General features: G+C 30.6%; 1 protein-coding gene across 1 annotated transcript in view; it reads right to left on the reverse strand.

The window, feature by feature from the left end:
• The window catches only part of LOC127708246 (trichohyalin-like), a 42,015-nt gene that overhangs the window by 19,689 nt on the left and 1,249 nt on the right, over positions 1–21,077 (reverse strand). The window contains exons 2-11 of the mRNA XM_052213088.1: positions 20,056–20,213; positions 19,424–19,619; positions 18,435–18,543; positions 16,467–16,564; positions 14,459–14,538; positions 11,864–11,972; positions 11,013–11,110; positions 10,273–10,347; positions 9,111–9,211; positions 8,380–8,507 (exon numbers count right to left, since the gene is read on the reverse strand). Of these exons, the coding sequence (XP_052069048.1) occupies positions 8,380–8,507; positions 9,111–9,211; positions 10,273–10,347; positions 11,013–11,110; positions 11,864–11,972; positions 14,459–14,538; positions 16,467–16,564; positions 18,435–18,543; positions 19,424–19,619; positions 20,056–20,201 (1,140 nt within the window). The 5' untranslated portion in view covers positions 20,202–20,213. The remainder of the gene's footprint in view (positions 1–8,379; positions 8,508–9,110; positions 9,212–10,272; positions 10,348–11,012; positions 11,111–11,863; positions 11,973–14,458; positions 14,539–16,466; positions 16,565–18,434; positions 18,544–19,423; positions 19,620–20,055; positions 20,214–21,077) is intronic.

Here is a 21,077-nt window from a genome sequence, read left to right on the forward strand (position 1 = left end):
AGACCACTAGACCACCTAGGCTACATAAAAATATAGCTTTCGGTGGTCAATGTAATACCTTTCCTAGTCGGCTTTATCTAGGGCTGTAACACAGTACATAATGTATAGTGGCAAGTACATGGTGTACTAAATTTAGCCCAACAATGTTAGATCTTCAAATTTGCATTATATATATGATCTCGTATAGGTATCCAGTTTTCATATTTCATTTTATTAGTTCAAAGAATTTTGCTCATTATTTAATGATTTTAACTCTGACAAAGGAGTAGCTCATGAATATTTTAAGGGTTTTTTTTATTCTACAAATTTCACGTTGAAATAGTTGTGATATTACTATTAATACAAACTACCATCTTTTTGGCACATCACATTATAAATAACGAAGTAATGACCTCATAATTGTCCATTATTTGTGTTGTAACATCAGTTTTGGTCACATTTTTCAATAATTCTTTACAGTTTTTAACTAAATCAATTTTTGCCGCCACCCCTGTTCCAAAACATTAATGTGTCCAGGGATTTATGATCATCATTGACATCTTTTGATTACAAAATATTTTGGATCCCAGGTTGCAGCCATTAGGGTTTCCTGAAGCTTTTAGGTTGGAAAAATGCACAAAATCATCGTATTTGAAGATATATAAAAATGTGCCAGCTTTGAAGCCTAGAATGTACTTATATGAACAGATTTGTTATACGTTTAATAGTGAGGCTTTTGAAATGGACTTATTTAAGAACCAAATTATAGCCATTTAATTTTGACATTTTATAATAAAGTTGAAATCCTAGTCCATTTCTGGCCTAAAATGAGCCTCATCCTTTTTTTCATTCTAAATAATTTACTTTTTCATAAAGAATACTCCACTCTTGAAATGACAAGAAATACCTATCAAAATTATAGAGAACTTCCTGACATGTTAAGGGAGGTAACATCAAAATTATAGAGAACTTCCTAACAAGTTAAGGGAGGTAACTTAACAAGATAATTGAAGATATAAAAAAATAACAGAGTTACTATAATTGTTCTAAAATCTACAAGATTGTAGTGTTAAAGTGACATTTACTTTTATAACTATATAACTATAGAACCAAAAACAGAAAAAAACAAAACAAAAAAAACACCAAATTTTCAAAAATTGGACTGGTAGCTACTGTGGATTCGTTTATTTTTGGTAGATACCAATTTCATGGATTGAGGATAAATAGTTTGTTTCAACTGAATAAACTGATTGATCTTGTTCATTGAGAATTTGAAAGCTCTCCTATTTTCATCATCTCCAACCTTTGACCTCCCGCACTTGCGGCTAGCACATTACCACGAGACCACCAAGGCAGTTCCACTTTTTTTAACTTAATTGGGTAATTGATTGTGTTGGGTTCTATTATTATGTAGACTTGTATTAAATTGATGCTTTAGGTAAAGGTACAGGTGCTATGTGTTTTGTTTTGTATAAAAGTATCAACTAATAGAACCTTAAATTAAAGATTTACAATAAAGAAAATGACTATTTTCCAGAGCCAAGTATGCCATATGATGATAATAAATAGACCTACAGCAATGAAAACAAATGGCATACATACATCATCCATAAATTATACAGAATGTTTCCATTTATTAGGATAAAATTTCTATATTATACGTAAATGGAAAAAAAAATGATACTAAAAACATAGGTTTACATCAACATCAAAACAGTTTCCCCATAAATCATCAATAACTAATAAACCTATATCAATTTGTAATGCACAACACCTGCAGATGTGGTAATGTTCAGGTAAAATGTACGACAATTAGTGAAATTGACATCTCAAAACATTACTGTCAAGAAAAGTGTTTAAAATGCACTCAATTATGCCTCCATTTACATAAGATAAATAAAATGTTTTCATCTAGTATCTTAAGAAAATTGTCAAACCTACTGGATCATTTTTGATAAAATATATTTAAAAACTTGTGTCATTTCTTCATTAATTGCTACATTTTTTTCTCACTTATCTTTTCAACAATGATACATTTAATGAAAAGGGGTTGCCATAAAGGCTTTTCCACTTTACACTTGTCTTTGTAGACCTTTGATTTGTTTATTTCATCTTTTTATGGATATCATATCAATGAATGGATTGACTTTATATGACTATTAAGATGTAAATTTTTCCTTTGTACTTTGAGGCATTCAATTTCAGATAGATACTCTCTTGTGGTGACTGGTATACTATAATATTCATACTCCATAAAATATCTATTAAAATAAAACTATATGTTTTACATCTAAATCAATGTATGGGATGGTCATATCTTATTGGAAAATACATAGGTGCTCTAAGTTTAATATGTTTGCAATATTCAGTGTCACACTGTTAAATTAACTTGACATTTTCAACTTCACTCCAGACAATCTAAATTCAGACGGTTCAAAATAAATTTAAACTATTTTGTGTATGTATATGTTGTCAAATGATTGTTCCAACATTAGGCTAAATAAAGCTTCATTGACTGAAATCTAATCATTTACTGACTCGGAATGAGGAAGAATAAATAAACCATTTTTATGAAATAACTGATCTTAGAATTCATTGTTTGTATATCAAAATAAAATAAATGGAGAATGTGTCCATGGGACACAGATGATGCCCCCGCTTGCTTAAAACGTTATAATGGGTCATAACTACAAAACTGTAAAAATGACGCCACCCAAAATCGAACTTGATCTGTGTTTTATGGTAATAAGCATTGTGTATAAGTTTCATAACATTTGGTTGAGGCCAACTAAAGTTAGAGAACGGAAATGAAAGATTCCGCAATTTTTCCATTTATAAAAGGGCATTACTAAGGAACAGTAAAAGTGACACCACCCAAATTCGAACTAGATCTGTGTTTGGTAGTAATAAGCTTTGTGTATAAGGGAAACCAATTTCAGGACATATGGGTGTACGGACGGACAGACGGACAAGAGTAAACCTTAATGCCTCCTCTGCTACAGCAGGGGCATAAAAAAGTTTTCTGCTTTTGGTTGGACATCCTAGGCCTTTGCTTAGTATGTTATAAACCAATCACAATGCTTTGGTATACTCTTTTTAAAACAAATTACCCAGTTCTTAATATAAAACAGACTTATAAAATAATGACATTTTTGTTTTTGATACTGACTTTTTCAGCAAGAATATCAAGTGAGCCCCAAGGGCTAGCTGATATCCAAACTGATGAAATCAAGACCAAAGAATAAATTACCTTATTCTTTTAATTGGTCACTTGTCATAACAATATGGTGTGTTTTTTGATTGAGAATATAAGTTTAAACAATATAGTAAGTATAACTATTTTTACACGTACAAACGTTTTCATAGTTGTTCAGCTGTATGAATGAAGTCATGAGCATTTCATTGATAAATTAATGCAGATTGATATGAACGTGTGAGGTTTCTTAACTGATATGTGATTTCATTGCCAAATAGTTTTGAGTATCAGATCCTGTCCATGATCAAGAAAACTATGAAGCAGTAAGATCAAAGGGAAAATGTATAAATCACTGATAAATATAATTATTGTTCTCAACCTTTTTCATGCTCACAGTATCATCAAAAGATATTTAACTCTAAAACTCAAAACAAAACTTTGGTATTTTAAATTGAAATGCTTCTAATAGTCTATCAGAAAATCTTTAGATTGCATAGACATTTGGTTTGGTCCAGTTATATTCTAAAGACCAATTGAATAACATCTGCAAAAGTCCAGTAAAAACTGTTAGGTTCATCAACGGCTGAATATTTACCTGCCTTAAACTGTCAGGAATATAACCTAGACATTTGTAAGCACTTCAAATCAGATTAAATGGAAAATTTCAAATTTGGTACAAATGATTATATTGTCTGGTCTATTAAACCAAAAAAATATTCAAATCCACAAAAAATAATGCAAAAAATAATGCAAACATTTTATGGAGCAAATAATGGGGGATGGATGGACGTATTCTTTGAGTCCATTGACAAATATTTCATACATTTTCAGTCAGAAAGATAACATGCTTTCAATACAAATATACACTACTTTGTACTAAAAAACACAATGAGCCAGATCTTTTTTATGCTTACACACAGGGTAACGAATGAAAGAAGGCATGACCCCATACCTGGACACAATAGTCATCAATATAGTATATACTGACTCCAAGCCAATCATTCTTTGCTTATATTCCTAAATGTCACATGCTTTGCCAAGAACCAGCAAATACCAATTTTAAAGCATATAATGCATAATGAGGGTGTTTCAAAGAAAAACCCCATCTGCCAAATTTTAATAGCATACAAAACAGAATAGTTTAAGTATATACATCTGATTGCAAGATAACAGCTTAGCTTTATATATATATATATATAAACTTGTTTTTTTTCCAGATTTCACATTTACAATAAACAGCTGCGCCATGAGCGCATGATACGCCCGTCGTCTTGTGTGTGAATTTTTATGCAATAAGCATAAATAGTTTCTGACATACGGCGTGACATGCGAAAACCCCCTTTTTTTTTTTACATATATATATCGCTAAAATAAAATTTTGAATCAAAACCAAAAAGTACACAGATCTTTAGACTAATATAACTAAGAAGTGTGTAAAATTTTAAGCAATAACCATAAATTGATTTTGAGATACGGCGCGACATGTGAAAACCCCCCTTTTAAAAAAAAAAAAATCAATATCTCAAAAATAAAATTTTGAATCAAAACCAAAAAGTATACAGATCTTTAGATAAATATAACTAAGAAGTGTGTAAAATTTTAAGCAATAATCATAAATCATTTTTGAGATACGGCGCGACATGTGAAAAACCCCTCCCCCTTTTTTTACAAAATACTCAATAACTCAAAAATAAAATTTTGAATCATCACCAAAAAGTATACCGATCTTAAGGTTAATATAACTAAGAAGTGTGTAAAGTTTTAAGCAATAATCATAAACTGTTTTTGAGATATGGCGCGACATGTGAAAAACCCCTCCCCCTTTTTTAACAAAATACTCAATATCTCTAAAATAAAATTTTGAATCATCACCAAAAAGTATACAGATCTTAAGATTAATATAACTAAGACGTGTGTAAAGTTTTCAGCAATAATCATAAATTGTTTTTGAGATACGGCGCGACATGTGAAAAAAAACACACACCTGTTTTAGTTACTAAGTCCCGTAACTCAAAAAGTTTTAATCTTATTTTCACCAAAAAGTATACAGATCGTTTGACCATCATAAGAAACAACTATGTAAAGTTTCATGAAATTTGGATAAGTCATTCTCAAGTTACCGTGCGACATGTTTACGCCGGACAGACAGACAGACAGACTGACAGACAGACCGACAGACAGACAGACAGACAGACAGACAGACGGACGGACGCCGGACATTTGTATACCATAATACGTCCCGTCAAAAATTTGACAGGCGTATAAAAATTGTTTAAACTTCAAAAAAAAAAATTCAATACCTCTTTGCAAGGAGCATCATCCCTGAAAACACCACACCTTAAAGGTTCAGCATTTTTTGTTGTTTTTTTTTTTATTATCAAATTCTGTATTAACAACATACAAATACAGATGTAATCATGAACACAATATGGTTCAGGTAAGTAATTTTGACCACTTTAAAAACTAGAGGCTCTAAAGAGCCTGTGTCGCTCACCTTGGTCTAAGTGCATATTTAACAAAGGACACTCTCCAACATTGTAGACGAGAATAGAATTCATGACAAAAATCTCTGTTTTGTTGATCGGTATTACTGATCATTTAGACTGTTTAGTTTCTCTCTATATCTTCTTTAGATTTTCTCAAAACACAAAAGAGGGTGAAAAAAATCCTCATTTAAGGGCAATCACTCCTATAAAGAGTGACAGTCTATGAACAATATAGGCAAAATTTGACTTGTTAGTAGAACTTGCCTTGTTGATCCTTTTGTGATTTAAAGCGACTATTCATTATAATTTATATCATGTAAGGCAAAACCGTCTGACGATTTCCTCCACATTATCTTAATTGTAGATCTTGTCTTGCTAATTATTTTTGCTTATTTAAGTTTCTATCCATCTACTATAATTTTTAAGATATAAGGCAAAAATGCGAAAAAATGCTAAAAATCGTCATCAAAGAGCAATAACTCTAATAAGGAGTCGACTGATGATTAAGACCATTGAACTTATTTGTAGAACTTGTCTTGCTGATCATTTTTAGCCATGTCAGCCATCTTGGTTGGCAGGCGGGGTCATCAGCCGAATTTTTTAAACTAGATATCCCAATGATGATTGTGGCCAAGTTTGGTTAAATTTGGCCCAGTAGTTTCAGAGGAGAAGATTTTTGTAAAAGTTTAACGACAACGGACGCCGACGACATACAACAACGGGTGATGGACGCCAAGTAATGAGAAAAGCCAACTTGGCCTTTCAGGATGTTATTGGATGGATCTTTCTAATTTGGTAATGACTTAATCAACCTAACTATGAGTGTGTTCACCTATAATTAGTTTAAACAAATTTTATTTTAAAATGATCAAATGAATTAGACACAAGTTTTTCAACTTAGTAACTTCTCTTACAATAATTGCTATAATCGTTTTTTTTAGTCAGATATGCCAAGGTTAACATATGAGTTCAAAAAAATTGAGCCTGTAAACTATAAAAGATAGATGACACACTCTAATGGCAGTGAAAAAAAAATGTTTCATTCATAATGTACAGTTATAGCAATAGTTTGCTTGATAATTTATGTTTTAATTTTAACATGAATCTCTACATATCTTCATTGAGGATGTTTACATGTTTAAGCAATCAAAACTATATAAAAATGATAAAATCTATATGAATGTGTCATACACATGCAAATATTTATCCCAGATTTAACATAAAAATGTCAGACTGTAAGACATATTTTTAGACATTTGATCCTTTTTGAAATGTCTAACTTAATATTATTTCTAAAATATCTATCACTTTAAAAATTTCTTACAAGTTGGAGGTTCATGTACGTGTACATTTACATTTGTTTTTCCACTATGATAATTTTGTATTGATCCTAAGCCAAAGATAGATAACTCTAATAAGATTCATTGATTTGACAGGATATACTGAATGAACAATAACACCAGAGAGAGAGAGCTATTAACAGAAAATATTGCAAGATGTTTTCCTGAATAAGGGTTTTGCAATTCCATTTTCTTAATATCTTGGAAAATGAATTTTCTAGAATGAGAAGTTGACAATTTTCTGTAATTTTTCAGTAGTTAATAGCAATTGTGAAACCCAAAAATAGAAACGGCAGAAAATACTGCTATTTAACATTTTTTCACTGTTAAACACAAATTTTGATAATACAACATCACATATCTTAAAATGCTATGAAACAGTTTTAATTAAAACACAAGGGGTAATTTCGAAAAATAAAATTACAACTGGGGAAAATCCCTATTTATGCACATATTTAGTAAAAAGTACCATCCCTTTTTTGTATTTGATGTCAAGAAGGGCTTAGTTAGATTTAAATTAAAGTATATTGAAGGATCAGAGTTCATATGCTTGATTCAAAGGGAGAAAGCTCTCAAACATTCTTGTATTTTGTCAAGAAAAATAGTCATTTACTCCATATTCCAAAAGAGGCAAACGTACCCTAAAGTTACACTTTTTAAAGAGCTGATAAAAAGTTTTGGATATGTCACCACATGAAATATTTCCTTATGTTTATTATTGTTAATCATGTTTTCTATGTTATACATGTTTTCATATCATATTTCATATGTCATCTTCATTATCATATCGCACTGATGCTTGATGAATGACAAACACGAATCAAGCACACCTTTTAACCTGCATGCTTTCTAGTTACTGCCAAATAATCCTTTCTTACCTGTAAAATCTATTCATACCTGTTTGATCGTGCGAATGTCTTGCACTATTAGATATATATTTACAAGTTGGTTTTTCTATTTCTTAGTTTTAAGGTTCAGTTCTAATATTTTTGTTTATACCTGTTTTAATTCTTTGAATACTTTCAATGGTATATTCATACTATTTGTTAATATCATTATATATATATTTACAGAATAAATATTAGTGGGCACTTACAAATTCCTTGTTAAGCCATATGGGAAAAATACCAGGCAATAGAATTCGTTAAGTTTTTTTATATTGTTTTATTGGGGGAAGCACTCATACAAATGGATAGACAGACAACAAGTACCATAATATGTCCATCATTGACAGGCTTACAAAAATAGAAACCAGCACTGAAAACTTAATTTTAAAATACTTCACCAATAAGAAAGATAGCTCTATAAAACTTGCTGTAGAGGTAGTGATGTACCAAAAACTATAGTTGCCAAATATGATATAAAGGTATATTCTTACCTCTAATTTTTGTTGTATCTGTTTAGCTTTGAGATCCATTTCAGCATGTAAGGCAGCTTCATTTAACTGTCTTTGTGTGTTAGAATTATCAGTTAATCTAAACTGAGTATCTGTTAAATGACGAGTTTCTAAAAATAAAATACAACACAGTTTTTAAGCATGATGTATCTTTACATTTCATAGAAAGTAGCACACTTATTCATTTAATCATATGTTATTCAATCCTTCCCTTCCCTTCTATCAACAACACCAGGAATACCATTATTTCTTAAATAAAATGCAAAAGATTTTTTATTCGACAAGCAGTAATCGGGCAGAAGTAAATGTACTTCCAAATAAGGGGATTTTATTCATTGTACTATTTATAGTTTGGGAACAATTTCCTAATACAGAATAAACAAAACAAAACAAAGACAATTCAATCACTGAAGGATATTTGTGTTCCATATTTTTTACTTTCCCTTAAATTTTTTGAACTCAAAAGGGAATGCATTCAAAAAAAATTTCCGCCAACCCCTATAGTTTTCAATATTATTTTTAAAGCGTTCATCTCAAATTAACCTGTCTCAAAAAGAAGAACTAGAACCTTTTATCTTTTTATAAATTTGATGTATCATACACATGAATATATGTGTTTTGCAAACGACTTTATTTATAAAATTGTTGTTGTACTGAATTTTATATGCATATATTCTTAAAATTAAATACATGTATTGCGAAAAAAAACTCACCATCCCTCTTTTTAATATCTAAATGTGACTTAGTTACATTTAAATCAGCACTTAATTTTCTTTTGTTTGATTCTGCTGCCTTGGTATCCCCATCACTTCTCCTGCAAATAAAAAATATTCCTCCATATTAAGGTTCACTTTAATACTTCCAATGTAATACAGGATATATATAGGTCATCTATCTCAAATTCTAACATAAAATTAACAGTAAAGTAAACAAAAAATGATTTAAAAGGTCAACTTTGTACTGAGTTTCAACATTGTAAGTGCTAAACTATACATGAACAATAAAATTGAAATAAATAGTTATCTAGATCATCTGGAAACCTCAAAATTACCTATTGTCAGTTGTAACAAGGGAAATAACTCAGATTATCAAACAAAACCATACATGTGAGATAATGGACAGATAAATGTGTTGAATTCAATAGTAACTGGCAACTTTTGGAATATTCAACAACAAAAACAGTTACATAAATACAGAATAGAATTGATTGGAATAAGATATACAAAATTACAAAAATTGTTTTCTAGCAACAGATTGTCACAAAGCATTCTCCTTTAAATGCAAAATCATATTTTTATCTTAAAAAAATGTTGAATAATTTAAAGCAGCATTCTAAACCAAAGAAGTAAAATTCTTATTGTTTAATGTACATGTGTCAGTCCTTTTATCACATTTCTGTTTTTGTCTTTCATATTCATTAGAAAAATTAGTTTTCATAAATATATTAGTAAATTGTAATTCTGCAAGGAAATGATTTTGAAATCACACTTTTGAAAAAAATGTAGCTTTCATGAAAAAAAGTAAAGCAATATATTTTGTTTTCAAAATTTTCAGCTTTATCAAATTCATAAAATATGATTATTGTAAAAGTGAGTATATGGAAATTTAATCACTGATGAAGTTCACAACATTTTCATGAGCATTTGTGAGTTTTCTAATATTTCTATATAACAAAACCTCTTTACACAGAAAAAATATTCATGTATTCATTTCAAATACTAAAGGAGCAAAGCAAAAATTTATCCCAAGCAAAAAATTTTCACATTCACAACATGAAAAATTCAATAAAAATTAAAGACTGTACATGTTGATCTCTATATTGTTTGATTGATTGTGTTGTTGGGTTGATGTCCATGTCCTTTAATTTATACTTACATCATTTTATTTTCTACAGATTTGTCAGCTGATACGTCTTCATTAATCTTGTTGGTTTCCTGTCGCTTCTTCTCTCTGAAATAACAAAAATTGTTAAACCTTAACAGAATCAACAACTCATATCTGTATGTTTGTTTTTATCATTATTGACATTATTTTTTTTTCACATAATCATAATTATTATGAGAAATAATGTCTATAACTTGCACATATTAAAATTCCTACTTTGGATATAATTTTAAATTGAGGAACATATCTCCCCTGATTACTTGTCAGGCTTTGACTATACTTTTTGTCTTTTTTGGTTTTATATAAGCTCTGCAATATTTTTAATAAGTTTGTTTTGGATTTTTCAAAGATTTTGGCCTCAAACATGAGTTGAAACATCACTGAAGAGACATTTATTGTCGAAATGTGCATCTGGTGCAGTAAAATTGGTACCGTTGATGTAAAAACAAGTCAGGAGCCTGTTGTTCAGTGGTTGTTGTTTGTTGGTGTGGTTCATAAGTGTTTCTTGTTTTTTATATAGATTAGACCGTTAGTTTTCCTGTTTGCATTGTTTTACACTAGTCTTTTTGGGGCCCTTTATAGCTTGCTGTTAGTTGTGAGCCAAGGCTCTGTGTTAAAGGCCATACTTTGACCTATAATTGTTTACTTTTTACACATTGTGACTTGGATGGAGAGTTGTCTAATTGGCACTCATACCACATCTTCTTATTTATATATGAATGGGTACATACTTGTTCAAATCAAACTGTTGTTTCCTGCCTTTCTGAGCCTCCATATTTAAAGTAATGGCTAAGTCTGTCAGTTCCTGTTGTAATCTGTGCTCTTCTTCCTACAAAAAAAAAACACCATATAAAAAAAGGGGCAGAAGACACCAAAAAGACAATTTCCAAGAAAAACGATAATACAATACATGTGAAAAACGACTAACAATATAAGTATTAATTACTAAAACAACTCACCCCTTTTGGTTTTCATTTCAAAAACACACAGATAAATTGGTTCTCACAGTTCTATAAAATCTTGATGCAGTTATCATAAAAAGGTATGAAAAAAGAGAATTTTAATGGGCTAAGTCCCATAATCCAGGGCAACCACTTCCAAAGTTATCAAACTCACAAACACAACAACAATGATTATTTATAGTTTGCGATATAATTGTCAAGTTTTAATAAATTCTATGAAACCTACAGAGTTGTCATACAACAAAGGAAAACTAGATATAGTTAAATTTTCATACTTTTAAATGCAAGCTTTACCAAGCATTTTAAAATTTAACTATGTACAGTGGATACATATTATAATAAACAATATGAAGTGGTAAAATCTATTTCTCTATAAATGATGTAATGGAAAATTATGAATGCGGTGTTCAGAGTAGAAATGGTGGGAAATGACAGGATACAATTTAATCAATAACCTACCTTGAGAGACCCTCAAGGGTAGTCAAGGTTGTTAAACACTCCCTAGTAGTAATCAATGTGCTGTTTATCAAAATTTAATCAATGGGTAAAAACTAGTTTCACTGCACACAAAATAAGAGAAATTCAGTTTTCACTGTAATAATACATATATATATACAAACCTCTTTTGATCTCATTTTAGATTCATATTCCTGATTCAGTCTCATTAATTCAATCCTTTTTAATTCTATTTCACTCATTTTGGCTTTATATTTTCTAGCAGTATCTGACCTAAAATCAAAAGCAGCGATAAATTAGAGTTTTATGTTGACATATTTATGGACAAATATCAAGACAAGGAGGTTTGGATAGAGTAAACAGGATAGTGAATAATTGGCAAAAAAAATAAAGAATAGAGAACAATATGGTGTTAAAATATATTAAGAGTAGAAAAAAATAGCCTAAATAATGAAAAATTACAGAATTGAAGAACCCACATCCAGACTCTTGGGTAGTGACTGAAACCTAAACTTTCTACAATAAAATATTGAAAGTCATTGCAGCAAAGCTAAATAAGTTGACCTAAGTTAAATATCTGAGTTGAAATTGAGGCTTTGAAATGGACAATGGCTGTCTTTGATGTCAATGACTCAAATGAATATTGATATATGCTGTTTTAACAAGTTAAAGACATAAAATTCAAAATAATTTTCATAATTCAACTAGTAAAAAGCTGTATTATTCCTGTATTGCTACATCCATTTCTTACTTCATATATGAGCAGGAGAAAAAACAAGCTAGTATATTGTATTGGTCATTTTATGGACAAGTTAAGTTTTCCAAATTGCATGTTAAATTTGTATAGAATCCTTGAAACCAGAAAGCAGAGAAAAATAAGTAACAGGATGCAACAGAAAAAGATTAGATAAGTGTCAGTTTTTTCAATTACCAGAAGGTTGAAACTTGGCAATAAATTTCTGAAAAAAATATTGGAACAGTGGATGGACAATAGTGTTCTTTGTTTACATCTTTTAACTGTATATTTCAACTAAAAATCAGAATTTTATCAAAAAGATATTATTAATTGATTGAATTCTCTTGACCTTTTTTTTCATCATCATTAAAAACCGTAAAATTGTCCAAAGTCAATCACCATAAATGTACATTTCATTTTTTGAGCAAAATTTTTTAAATAATTCCAAGTTGAATTTAATTTTCCTTTAAATTTCAAATTTAAACTTATCAGTCAATAAATCTTCCAAATATATATACTGTGTTAAAGTGTTAAAGTGTACATTTTTGCATAGGGGTTATTATTGCTGATTTTGATATCACATAAAATGTGCAAAAATATTCCCCTGGCAAAAGGTTTGTGCAAATCAACAATACTGATGTAAAAATCTCACTTACTCCTTTAAGCGTGGTATCAACCACAGCACAAAAAAGTTCATGACTTGAAATTGCCAAAAAAAACACCCAACAAATCACAAAAATAGAGTGGAATAATGAGTATAAATTAACAGGGGTTAAAAAAATTTGTTACAGCTCACTAGCCCAGGACTTATTGGTAGCAGGATTTTACTAGCCCTGTTGAAAGAGCTGCTAGCCCATCAAAACTGACCTGCTAGCCCGAGTATACCTTACAAATTTAGAGTGGGTGTCCCTTGTTTTGAATGCGGCATTATACACGGTATTTGATAAAATAAATCAAATAAATTTTTGTTTTATTAATTATAACAAGGATCTCTAGACATCTTTTTGGATTTCCCTTGTACTATGGGTTGTTAAATATTTTCGGGCACAGAAAACATGTTCATTGATCTTGTCATGTGAAACCAGTGGTTCAATTCGTATATTTGTTGTTCCCACATACAAAGCAGACTTTTTATCAGCGTGATCAGGAAAATAACGGCAATATTCACAAAACATCATCTCTTGTTTATCATCAGTAACAGTCGACCTTGCCCATGGGGAATCTTTCTGTCCATGACACTATAAATGTTTTTTTCCGCTTTTCCTGGTCGTATTTGGCATTTTTTGGGATAAATTTTCAGCCTCATTACCCCTTCATCTACCGTTTTTCGTTTTGAAACTGACAAAGTTTCTATGGTGGCCGTACTAAAATGTTTAGAAATAATTTGTGCATGGTTTCAAGCTCAAATTAACAGCTGTCCGACAAGACAGGTCAATATCGATCATTACATCATACACCCAAGTACCATTAATTGAAAATCTCGGCATAAGCAATGTACAATACCCCCTGTACTGAGAAATTGATATTGAAAGTACGTGAATTGCGATCAATACATGATACCGGTCCACCCAGAGTTAGTTGTTCTATTTTTAAAACATGTACAAAATCGGTTCAAATTCTTGGAATCCCGGATGACGTACGTAATTGAATCTGATTGGCTAAGGTAGAATAGTGATGAGGGGATTTTCCACTTACTATTTTGGAAATGCCAAGAATTGTTTGTTACTAGTCTGTCGGGCATATTCGGTTACAAGTTTTAATTGCCCGAAGTGTAAAAGTCTAGTCCCGGGCGTCGGGCTAGTGGATTTTTTAACCCCTGATTAACTTTCAATACTAAGACCAGATATAAATTTGAAACTGATTTGTTTAAATAATCGAAGAATACTTTTTATCCATCCTTTATGCATCTTGCCTGCATTTTTTTAATTAAAGATAAAATAATGTATCAACTGTTTATCTTTAGAAATAGTTCGAATCTTAAAGCCTGACACTTATATAATTATATAAACACAATCAAACTTACTTTGTGAGCTCATTCTTCCTCCCAACAGATTTACTACCCTGTTCAAAGTTTAGTGTTTGTTGTAATCGTTCTTTTGTTGACTGAAAATGAAAGTGAAAGTTACAGTATATATTGTAATGTGACTTACTGTTCCAAAAATATCTTTCTACCCTGTCTTTTGGACTCTCTGGTAGTTATCACATTATTTTCTCCTCTTTTACGACTTACCTCAAACAAACCCATACAAAATTAGTTTTAGATGCATGTAAGCATCAGCTGAAATAAATACTAGTGCTTTTTAAAAGATATTCTGTCTTATATTTCCTTGTTCAGTGGTCACCCTGTTGGTTGCTGGACAGTGCACGTTTATTTTTACTGTGTTTTACTTTTAAGGATGTTCGCTCCTCATCTTTGAACTTTTGCCAAATATTTGGAATCCTCTAGTTTTATCCATGTAGGACCAATAAAAGTTTTGCCCGCTAACAGCTACTTTTCTTTTCATAATTTTATTACATATAGTTTAAAAAGCCATTTTTGAAAATCTTATAAAATCCTTGTTATTTTTCATAGTTTTTGAAAGAAAAAAGGTGCCAATGTTAAATGTATGAAAAATATATAGAGAATCATTTCCCATCAAATTTTCAATGGCTTAGATCTCGAAAACAAGCTTCATTTTTTTCTGCTTTTTTAGTTCCTTTATTTATATACTATCAATTTATAACAGTCTTTAAAAAAGATTGTTATTTTGAAACAGAGTAGCGAACATCCTTAACCCAAACATATTTCTGCTCTTTGGTCGGTTGTTGTCTCTTTGACATATTCCCAATTTTATTTGTGCCAGTTAAAAGTCAGGTTGTCTGGACCATTTGTTGTTGTTGATGTTGGTGCATTTATTTTCTCAGAGGAATCTGATGTTGATTGAAGACCAGGTCTGTTGCATTATCCAATATTTTTGGCAATTCCTGTTATCTTTTTTTTTTATTATTATAGAAAATCAATACAAAGATTTAAACAAAGAATTAAAAATAAAAATCACGTTTTTTTTTTCGACTAGTAGATTTCTGAATATGTTAAAACTTGAAAAAGGACATTCCTTTCTGCTATCAAACATACTTTTTGTAATTCTGTTTGTTAAATTCTTTAGTTATGAACAAGTACCATACAATGATACATATAAGAATTCATCCCCAAAGTTCTAAAACTAGAAGTGTTGTGCCACCTATGGAATTTGTCCTGGACAACAAGTATAGTGACATGCTTTTCAACATTAAAATTAAAATAACTTCACATCATTATTAAACAACAGTATTTACAGGCAGATCAAACATCTATTTTTAATAAAAACTCTATCTTTCATTTCATTTTATGCCTGCTTTTTTCTCTTAAATTGGTGAAATGTCTTCAAAGTGTAAAATTTAAAGAACTAAAAATTCCAAGAATATATGTTAAATTTCCATGCTTCACAACATAATTAATTCTAACTATAATGAGAACATGAAGGTAAAATGTGCCATATAAAAAAAACAAGTCAATGCCAAAATACTTACAATTAGTTTCCATTAACTTTAATCAGTAAAAACATCATATATTTTAATAGAAACTCACAGAAAACTAATCCATGTTAACTTGTGGTATATAAGAGATTTCAGCCATGGTATCATTCATTTCAAACATTTCAAAATTTATGATATCATTTTTATGCCAAATACTGTCTTCCAAAACAATGTAATCTCAAAACATGCTAATTATGTATTGTATATTATTTTTATAAAAGGTTGGCTTCAAGAAACAATTTTTTATTGATGAACTTTCCCCAAGTTTTTTTAGCTTTAAAACATACATGGGACCCAGGGAAGGCACTTAAAATCTCACCTATTGTTGAGTTTTTTTGTACAGTGAAAGAGTAAGAGAATTCTTAAAAATGCCTCTATAGATAGTCATCCCATTTCCAAAGTGACTTCCCTGGGTTCTTTGAACAGAACCACTCTTAACATGTTAATGTCTATGTTATTTGTAATTATTTAGTTACCTCTTCTTTCCTGTGTATGTGTTCTCTCTGTATGACTGTGTATTTCTCCAATCCTTGATTTAATTTTTTCTCTTCTTCTAATCTCTTTTTATTTATTGCTATAAAATTGCAGAAAATATTGAAAAACATAAACAAAGGGAGATAGTCCTGATAAAAAAAATAACTGTAGGATTTGGTCACATTCAGAACTCTAAATACCTTTTAGCATTTATATCTTCATGCATGCCATCCTTAGCATAAGGCATGATAAAAAGTTTGTTACACTTGACAAATTTTTATAATATATCAATAACTTATATAAAAATTTATGCTTTTAAAATTAACCGCAACAACAAATTTTCCAATCTTTCTTTTCAATTTGTTTCTGCAAACACATACTTAAACAATAGTGGACACACTGAAATGTCTCGCCTGTTTTAGTGTTCATAATTGAATTTATGTTGAAAGTAAAAAAAATAAGTTTATATAAGCTTTACATTAAATTAACATTTTAATGATGAATGAACATGAAGTCAAGGTGAGGTAAACCCTATCAGACAAACATGTAGGCCGTACAATCATTCCATACACCAAATTTATTTAACATATATTGCCTAAAGTATCTTAGAAACAAACCTCATTGAGGAAACTGAACTTTGACCAATGAACCATAAAATGAGGTCAAGGTAAGATGACACCTGTCAGACAGACGTGCACACCTTACATTCATTCCATACACCACATATAGTTGACCTATAACTTATAGTATCTGAGAAGAGGACCAAACAAGAGCAACTTAACATTGACCAATGAACCATGAAAATGAGGTCAAGGACAAATGACACCTGCCAGACAGACATGTACACCTTACAATCATTCCATACACCAAATATAGTTGACCTATTGCTTATAGTATTAGAAAAACAGACCAAAACACAAAAACTTAACATTGACCAATGAACCATGAAAATGAGGTCAAGGACAAATGACACCTGCCAGTCAGACATGTACACCTTACAATCATTCTATACACCAAATATAGTTGACCTATTGCTTATAGTATTAGAAAAACAGACCAAAACACAAAAACTTAACATTGACCAATGAACCATGAAAATAGGTCAAGGACAAATGACACCTGCCAGACAGACATGTACACATTACAATCATTCCATACACCAAATATAGTTGACCAATGGCTTATAGTATTAGAAAAACAGACCAAAACACAAAAACTTAACATTGACCAATGAACAGTGAAAATGAGGTCAAGGTCAGATGAAACCTGCCAGACTGACATGTATCCCTTATAATCATTCCATACACCACATATAGCTGACCTACTGCTTGTAGTATCTGAGAAACGGACCTAATCACGTAACTTTAACCTTGATCACTGATCCATGAAATGAGGCTGAGGTCAGGTGAACCCTGTCTGATGGACATGTAGACGTTGCAAGGAACCCATATACCAAATATAGTTATCCTATTACTCATAATAAGTGAGAAATTTACATAACAAAAAAACTAAACTTTTTTTTCAAGCAGTCGCTGAACCATGAAAATAAGGTCAAGGACATTGGACATATGACAGACGGAAAGTTCGTAACATAAGGTATCTGCATACAAAGTATGAAGCATCCAGGTCTTCTACCTTCTGAAATATAAAGCTTTATACAAATAGTTTACGCCGCCGTCGCCGCCGCCGGATAGTAATACCTATGTCTCACTTTCTGCGACTTTCGTTGCAGGCGAGACAAAAATGAAGGCAGTTTTTGAAATGTCTATATGTCCATCTTTTTCGTAATTTCAAACTAGTTAGTAGCATTTTATATTTGTTTCATTGAAATATGAATCTAAAAATTCAATGACATATTCTTACTTTTGTTGTTTGTGTTTTGCTTTGTGTTTTTATTATCATCATTTTTGTTTATTTTTTTCATAATTTTATCATGTTTATTTTGTAAACAAAGATCTTTTTAAATCTACCATTTTCAAAATCTCTCATGGTATGTCTCACAGCCCTTTGGTTCTTAATTATATCTCCTTCAATGCGCTTCAACTCTCTTTCTTCTTGTTTGTGTTGCCACATATGATCCTGTTTGAAAATATGAATACATTTTAATTTAAATTAATCAGAAAAATATATTTGGAATCTTTTCTAAGAAATTTTATTCTTTTTCTGTGATTTTTTCTGATACATATTCTGACAGTATCTGAATGAACATAGTAAGTATAACATCATTTGTTCTTCTCTTGTTTTTTTATTTTTAATTTAATCATTTATTTTATTTTCTGCTTGTTTGTATGTTTGTGTTTTCTCTTCACAATATCAACATCAAATTGAACTAAAATAATACTGTTTAATGTTTTAGACTTTTTGCAGTTAACTTAATAAATGCACTATAGTGCATTTTTTCTGTTGATATTTACACAAAATATCTTCCAACTTATTCAATCCTAAATTAGTGTAAATTGTATTTCATCTACATTTTTTTCCCTTGTATGAAAGAATGAATTTGTGCCAAATTAGCTCTAATGGCTGTTCCATAAAAAACATACATGGGACCCAGGGAAGGCACTTCCAAATCTCAACTATGGGTGGGTGTCATCTATGTTTTTGCATAGTGGAAATGTAAGTGAAATTTTTATTTGCCTCTATATAAATAAGATGTGGTATGAGTGCCATGTATAGGTGGTAACCCCACTTTTAAAGTGCATTCCCTGGGTACCATGTATATTTTATTGGAACAGCCCTAACACACCATTACTGGAACAAGAATGATCATACCAATCAAATGTAAAAAGTTTATAAGAATTTCTTGGTTGTGCTATGGTAACTGTTAATTTACTGTTGACATACAATGTACTGGCAGATTAAAGGGAGAATAAACTAAAACCCATATCGTATAAATCATTCTTAACATTTCACAGTATAAATATTATCACTGTCCTGACAAATTTTTTTTTTATCTTACCTCAATCACTTTGATTCTTTTGTTATGTTCCTTCTGTCCATTTGCAATTCTGTTAGACAGAGACACTATGGATGGTTTACCACTGCCAGAATGTGATAACTTTGTTCTTTCTTTGTTCTTCTTTACAACATAGGGATTTGTGAATCTTGATGAGTCTAAAAACCCAAGTTCTGGATCAACTTTTCTTTCTTGCTCCCTAAAAAGGATATCAAATGTGGCTTTAAAACATTGATCAAATTTGTCCATGAATTTTGAATTATGTTAATATACGTATCATAATTTACTTTATTTTGTGTTCAAATAAAGCATTGTTTCAGTTATTTTCAAGATCTTCAAAGACCCTTATATTACCCATTTCCACTCGACTGTCATTGATAGATTTACAAATTGTTATCTCTCATATGATTGAATAAAATGCAACCGGTTGATGCTTTTGTAATTGTTTACTAAAAAAATATATGAAGAGCTCATATACATCAAATATAATATTTTTACAGGCAGATCAAATTGAAGTTTTAAATCACAATTGAAGGCATGTTCAAATTGGCCTCACTGCATTGTGTTTTTACCTCCCTAGAGACCGAATTAGCCAATGGTAATTTCAGTCAAATCATATCCTAAACTCTGATTACCTTAAAAAAGTAGCATAAGTTTTGCTCTGTTCCTTTTTTTCATCTTCATCTCTCTTGAAAGCAGGTGCACTTCCAGGTCTTCTCAACAAGTTGTAACGTTGATGAATTAATGTTCCACGTTCAAAAGGTAAATCTGTTAAAACCATGACTACCTAATTCTAAAAAAGTCCAACAATTTTCTAAATCAAAATTGAATCAATAAATTGAAAAGAATACAACAAAAAGTACTTGTTAATAGGAATTGAGGTGAGTTCAATAAAGATTACTGGGATAACGGCAAAATAAAATGAAGAATTGTTATAACTTGCTTGCACAAAATGTCATTCAAAACCAAGCATGTTCAAAACTCGTTAAAACATTAGTGATTAGTCATTCAACCAATCAATAAATTGTTACTTGGTATAATACTTATATTAATTAAATTAATATCAATTGAATTCATACATTTATTTTACTGGAAAACAACAGATATCTGCAAATGAAGACACAACCACATACAAATAAGTCCTAAAAAATTGAAACATGTACCTGTGTTTCCCCTCACATGCAAAATAACATTAGGGTAGGTACCATGGGTAAGCAAACAATCTTATTTTTCCAAAAGATTTTGACTGATGTAAACAGGGGACAATCTAACTTTAAAAGTGTTTTCTAAAAATAGAAAAAAAATCTTTAGGGCAGTTAGGATTAGGCCAATAAAAATATATGTCTGTCAACGGTTACCCGACCAACCCTAAGTCATTTTATTCCCGTTGTAAAGTGAAAAATTAACTGAACTCATGTCAAAAGCGAAGTTAGAGTTGCCAATAAAATAAATCCTTTGTCTGATACATCTAAATGTTCACAATCCTGATTATGACAGCTGTTTAAAGAAACCCGTGATGCACGTGATGAAATAATCACTTTGCTGCCATTTTTTGCAATCAATAACCAAGTGAAATAATCCAATCATTAAAAATACGAGTAAACTCGGCAAATGGACAACTCAGACCACGGCAAGAAGGACCGCATGACTCAAAATC

The sequence above is a fragment of the Mytilus californianus genome, unplaced genomic scaffold (assembly GCF_021869535.1).
Source record: "Mytilus californianus isolate M0D057914Y unplaced genomic scaffold, xbMytCali1.0.p SCAF_7, whole genome shotgun sequence".
In the NCBI taxonomy this organism is placed as follows: Eukaryota; Metazoa; Mollusca; class Bivalvia; order Mytilida; family Mytilidae; genus Mytilus; species Mytilus californianus.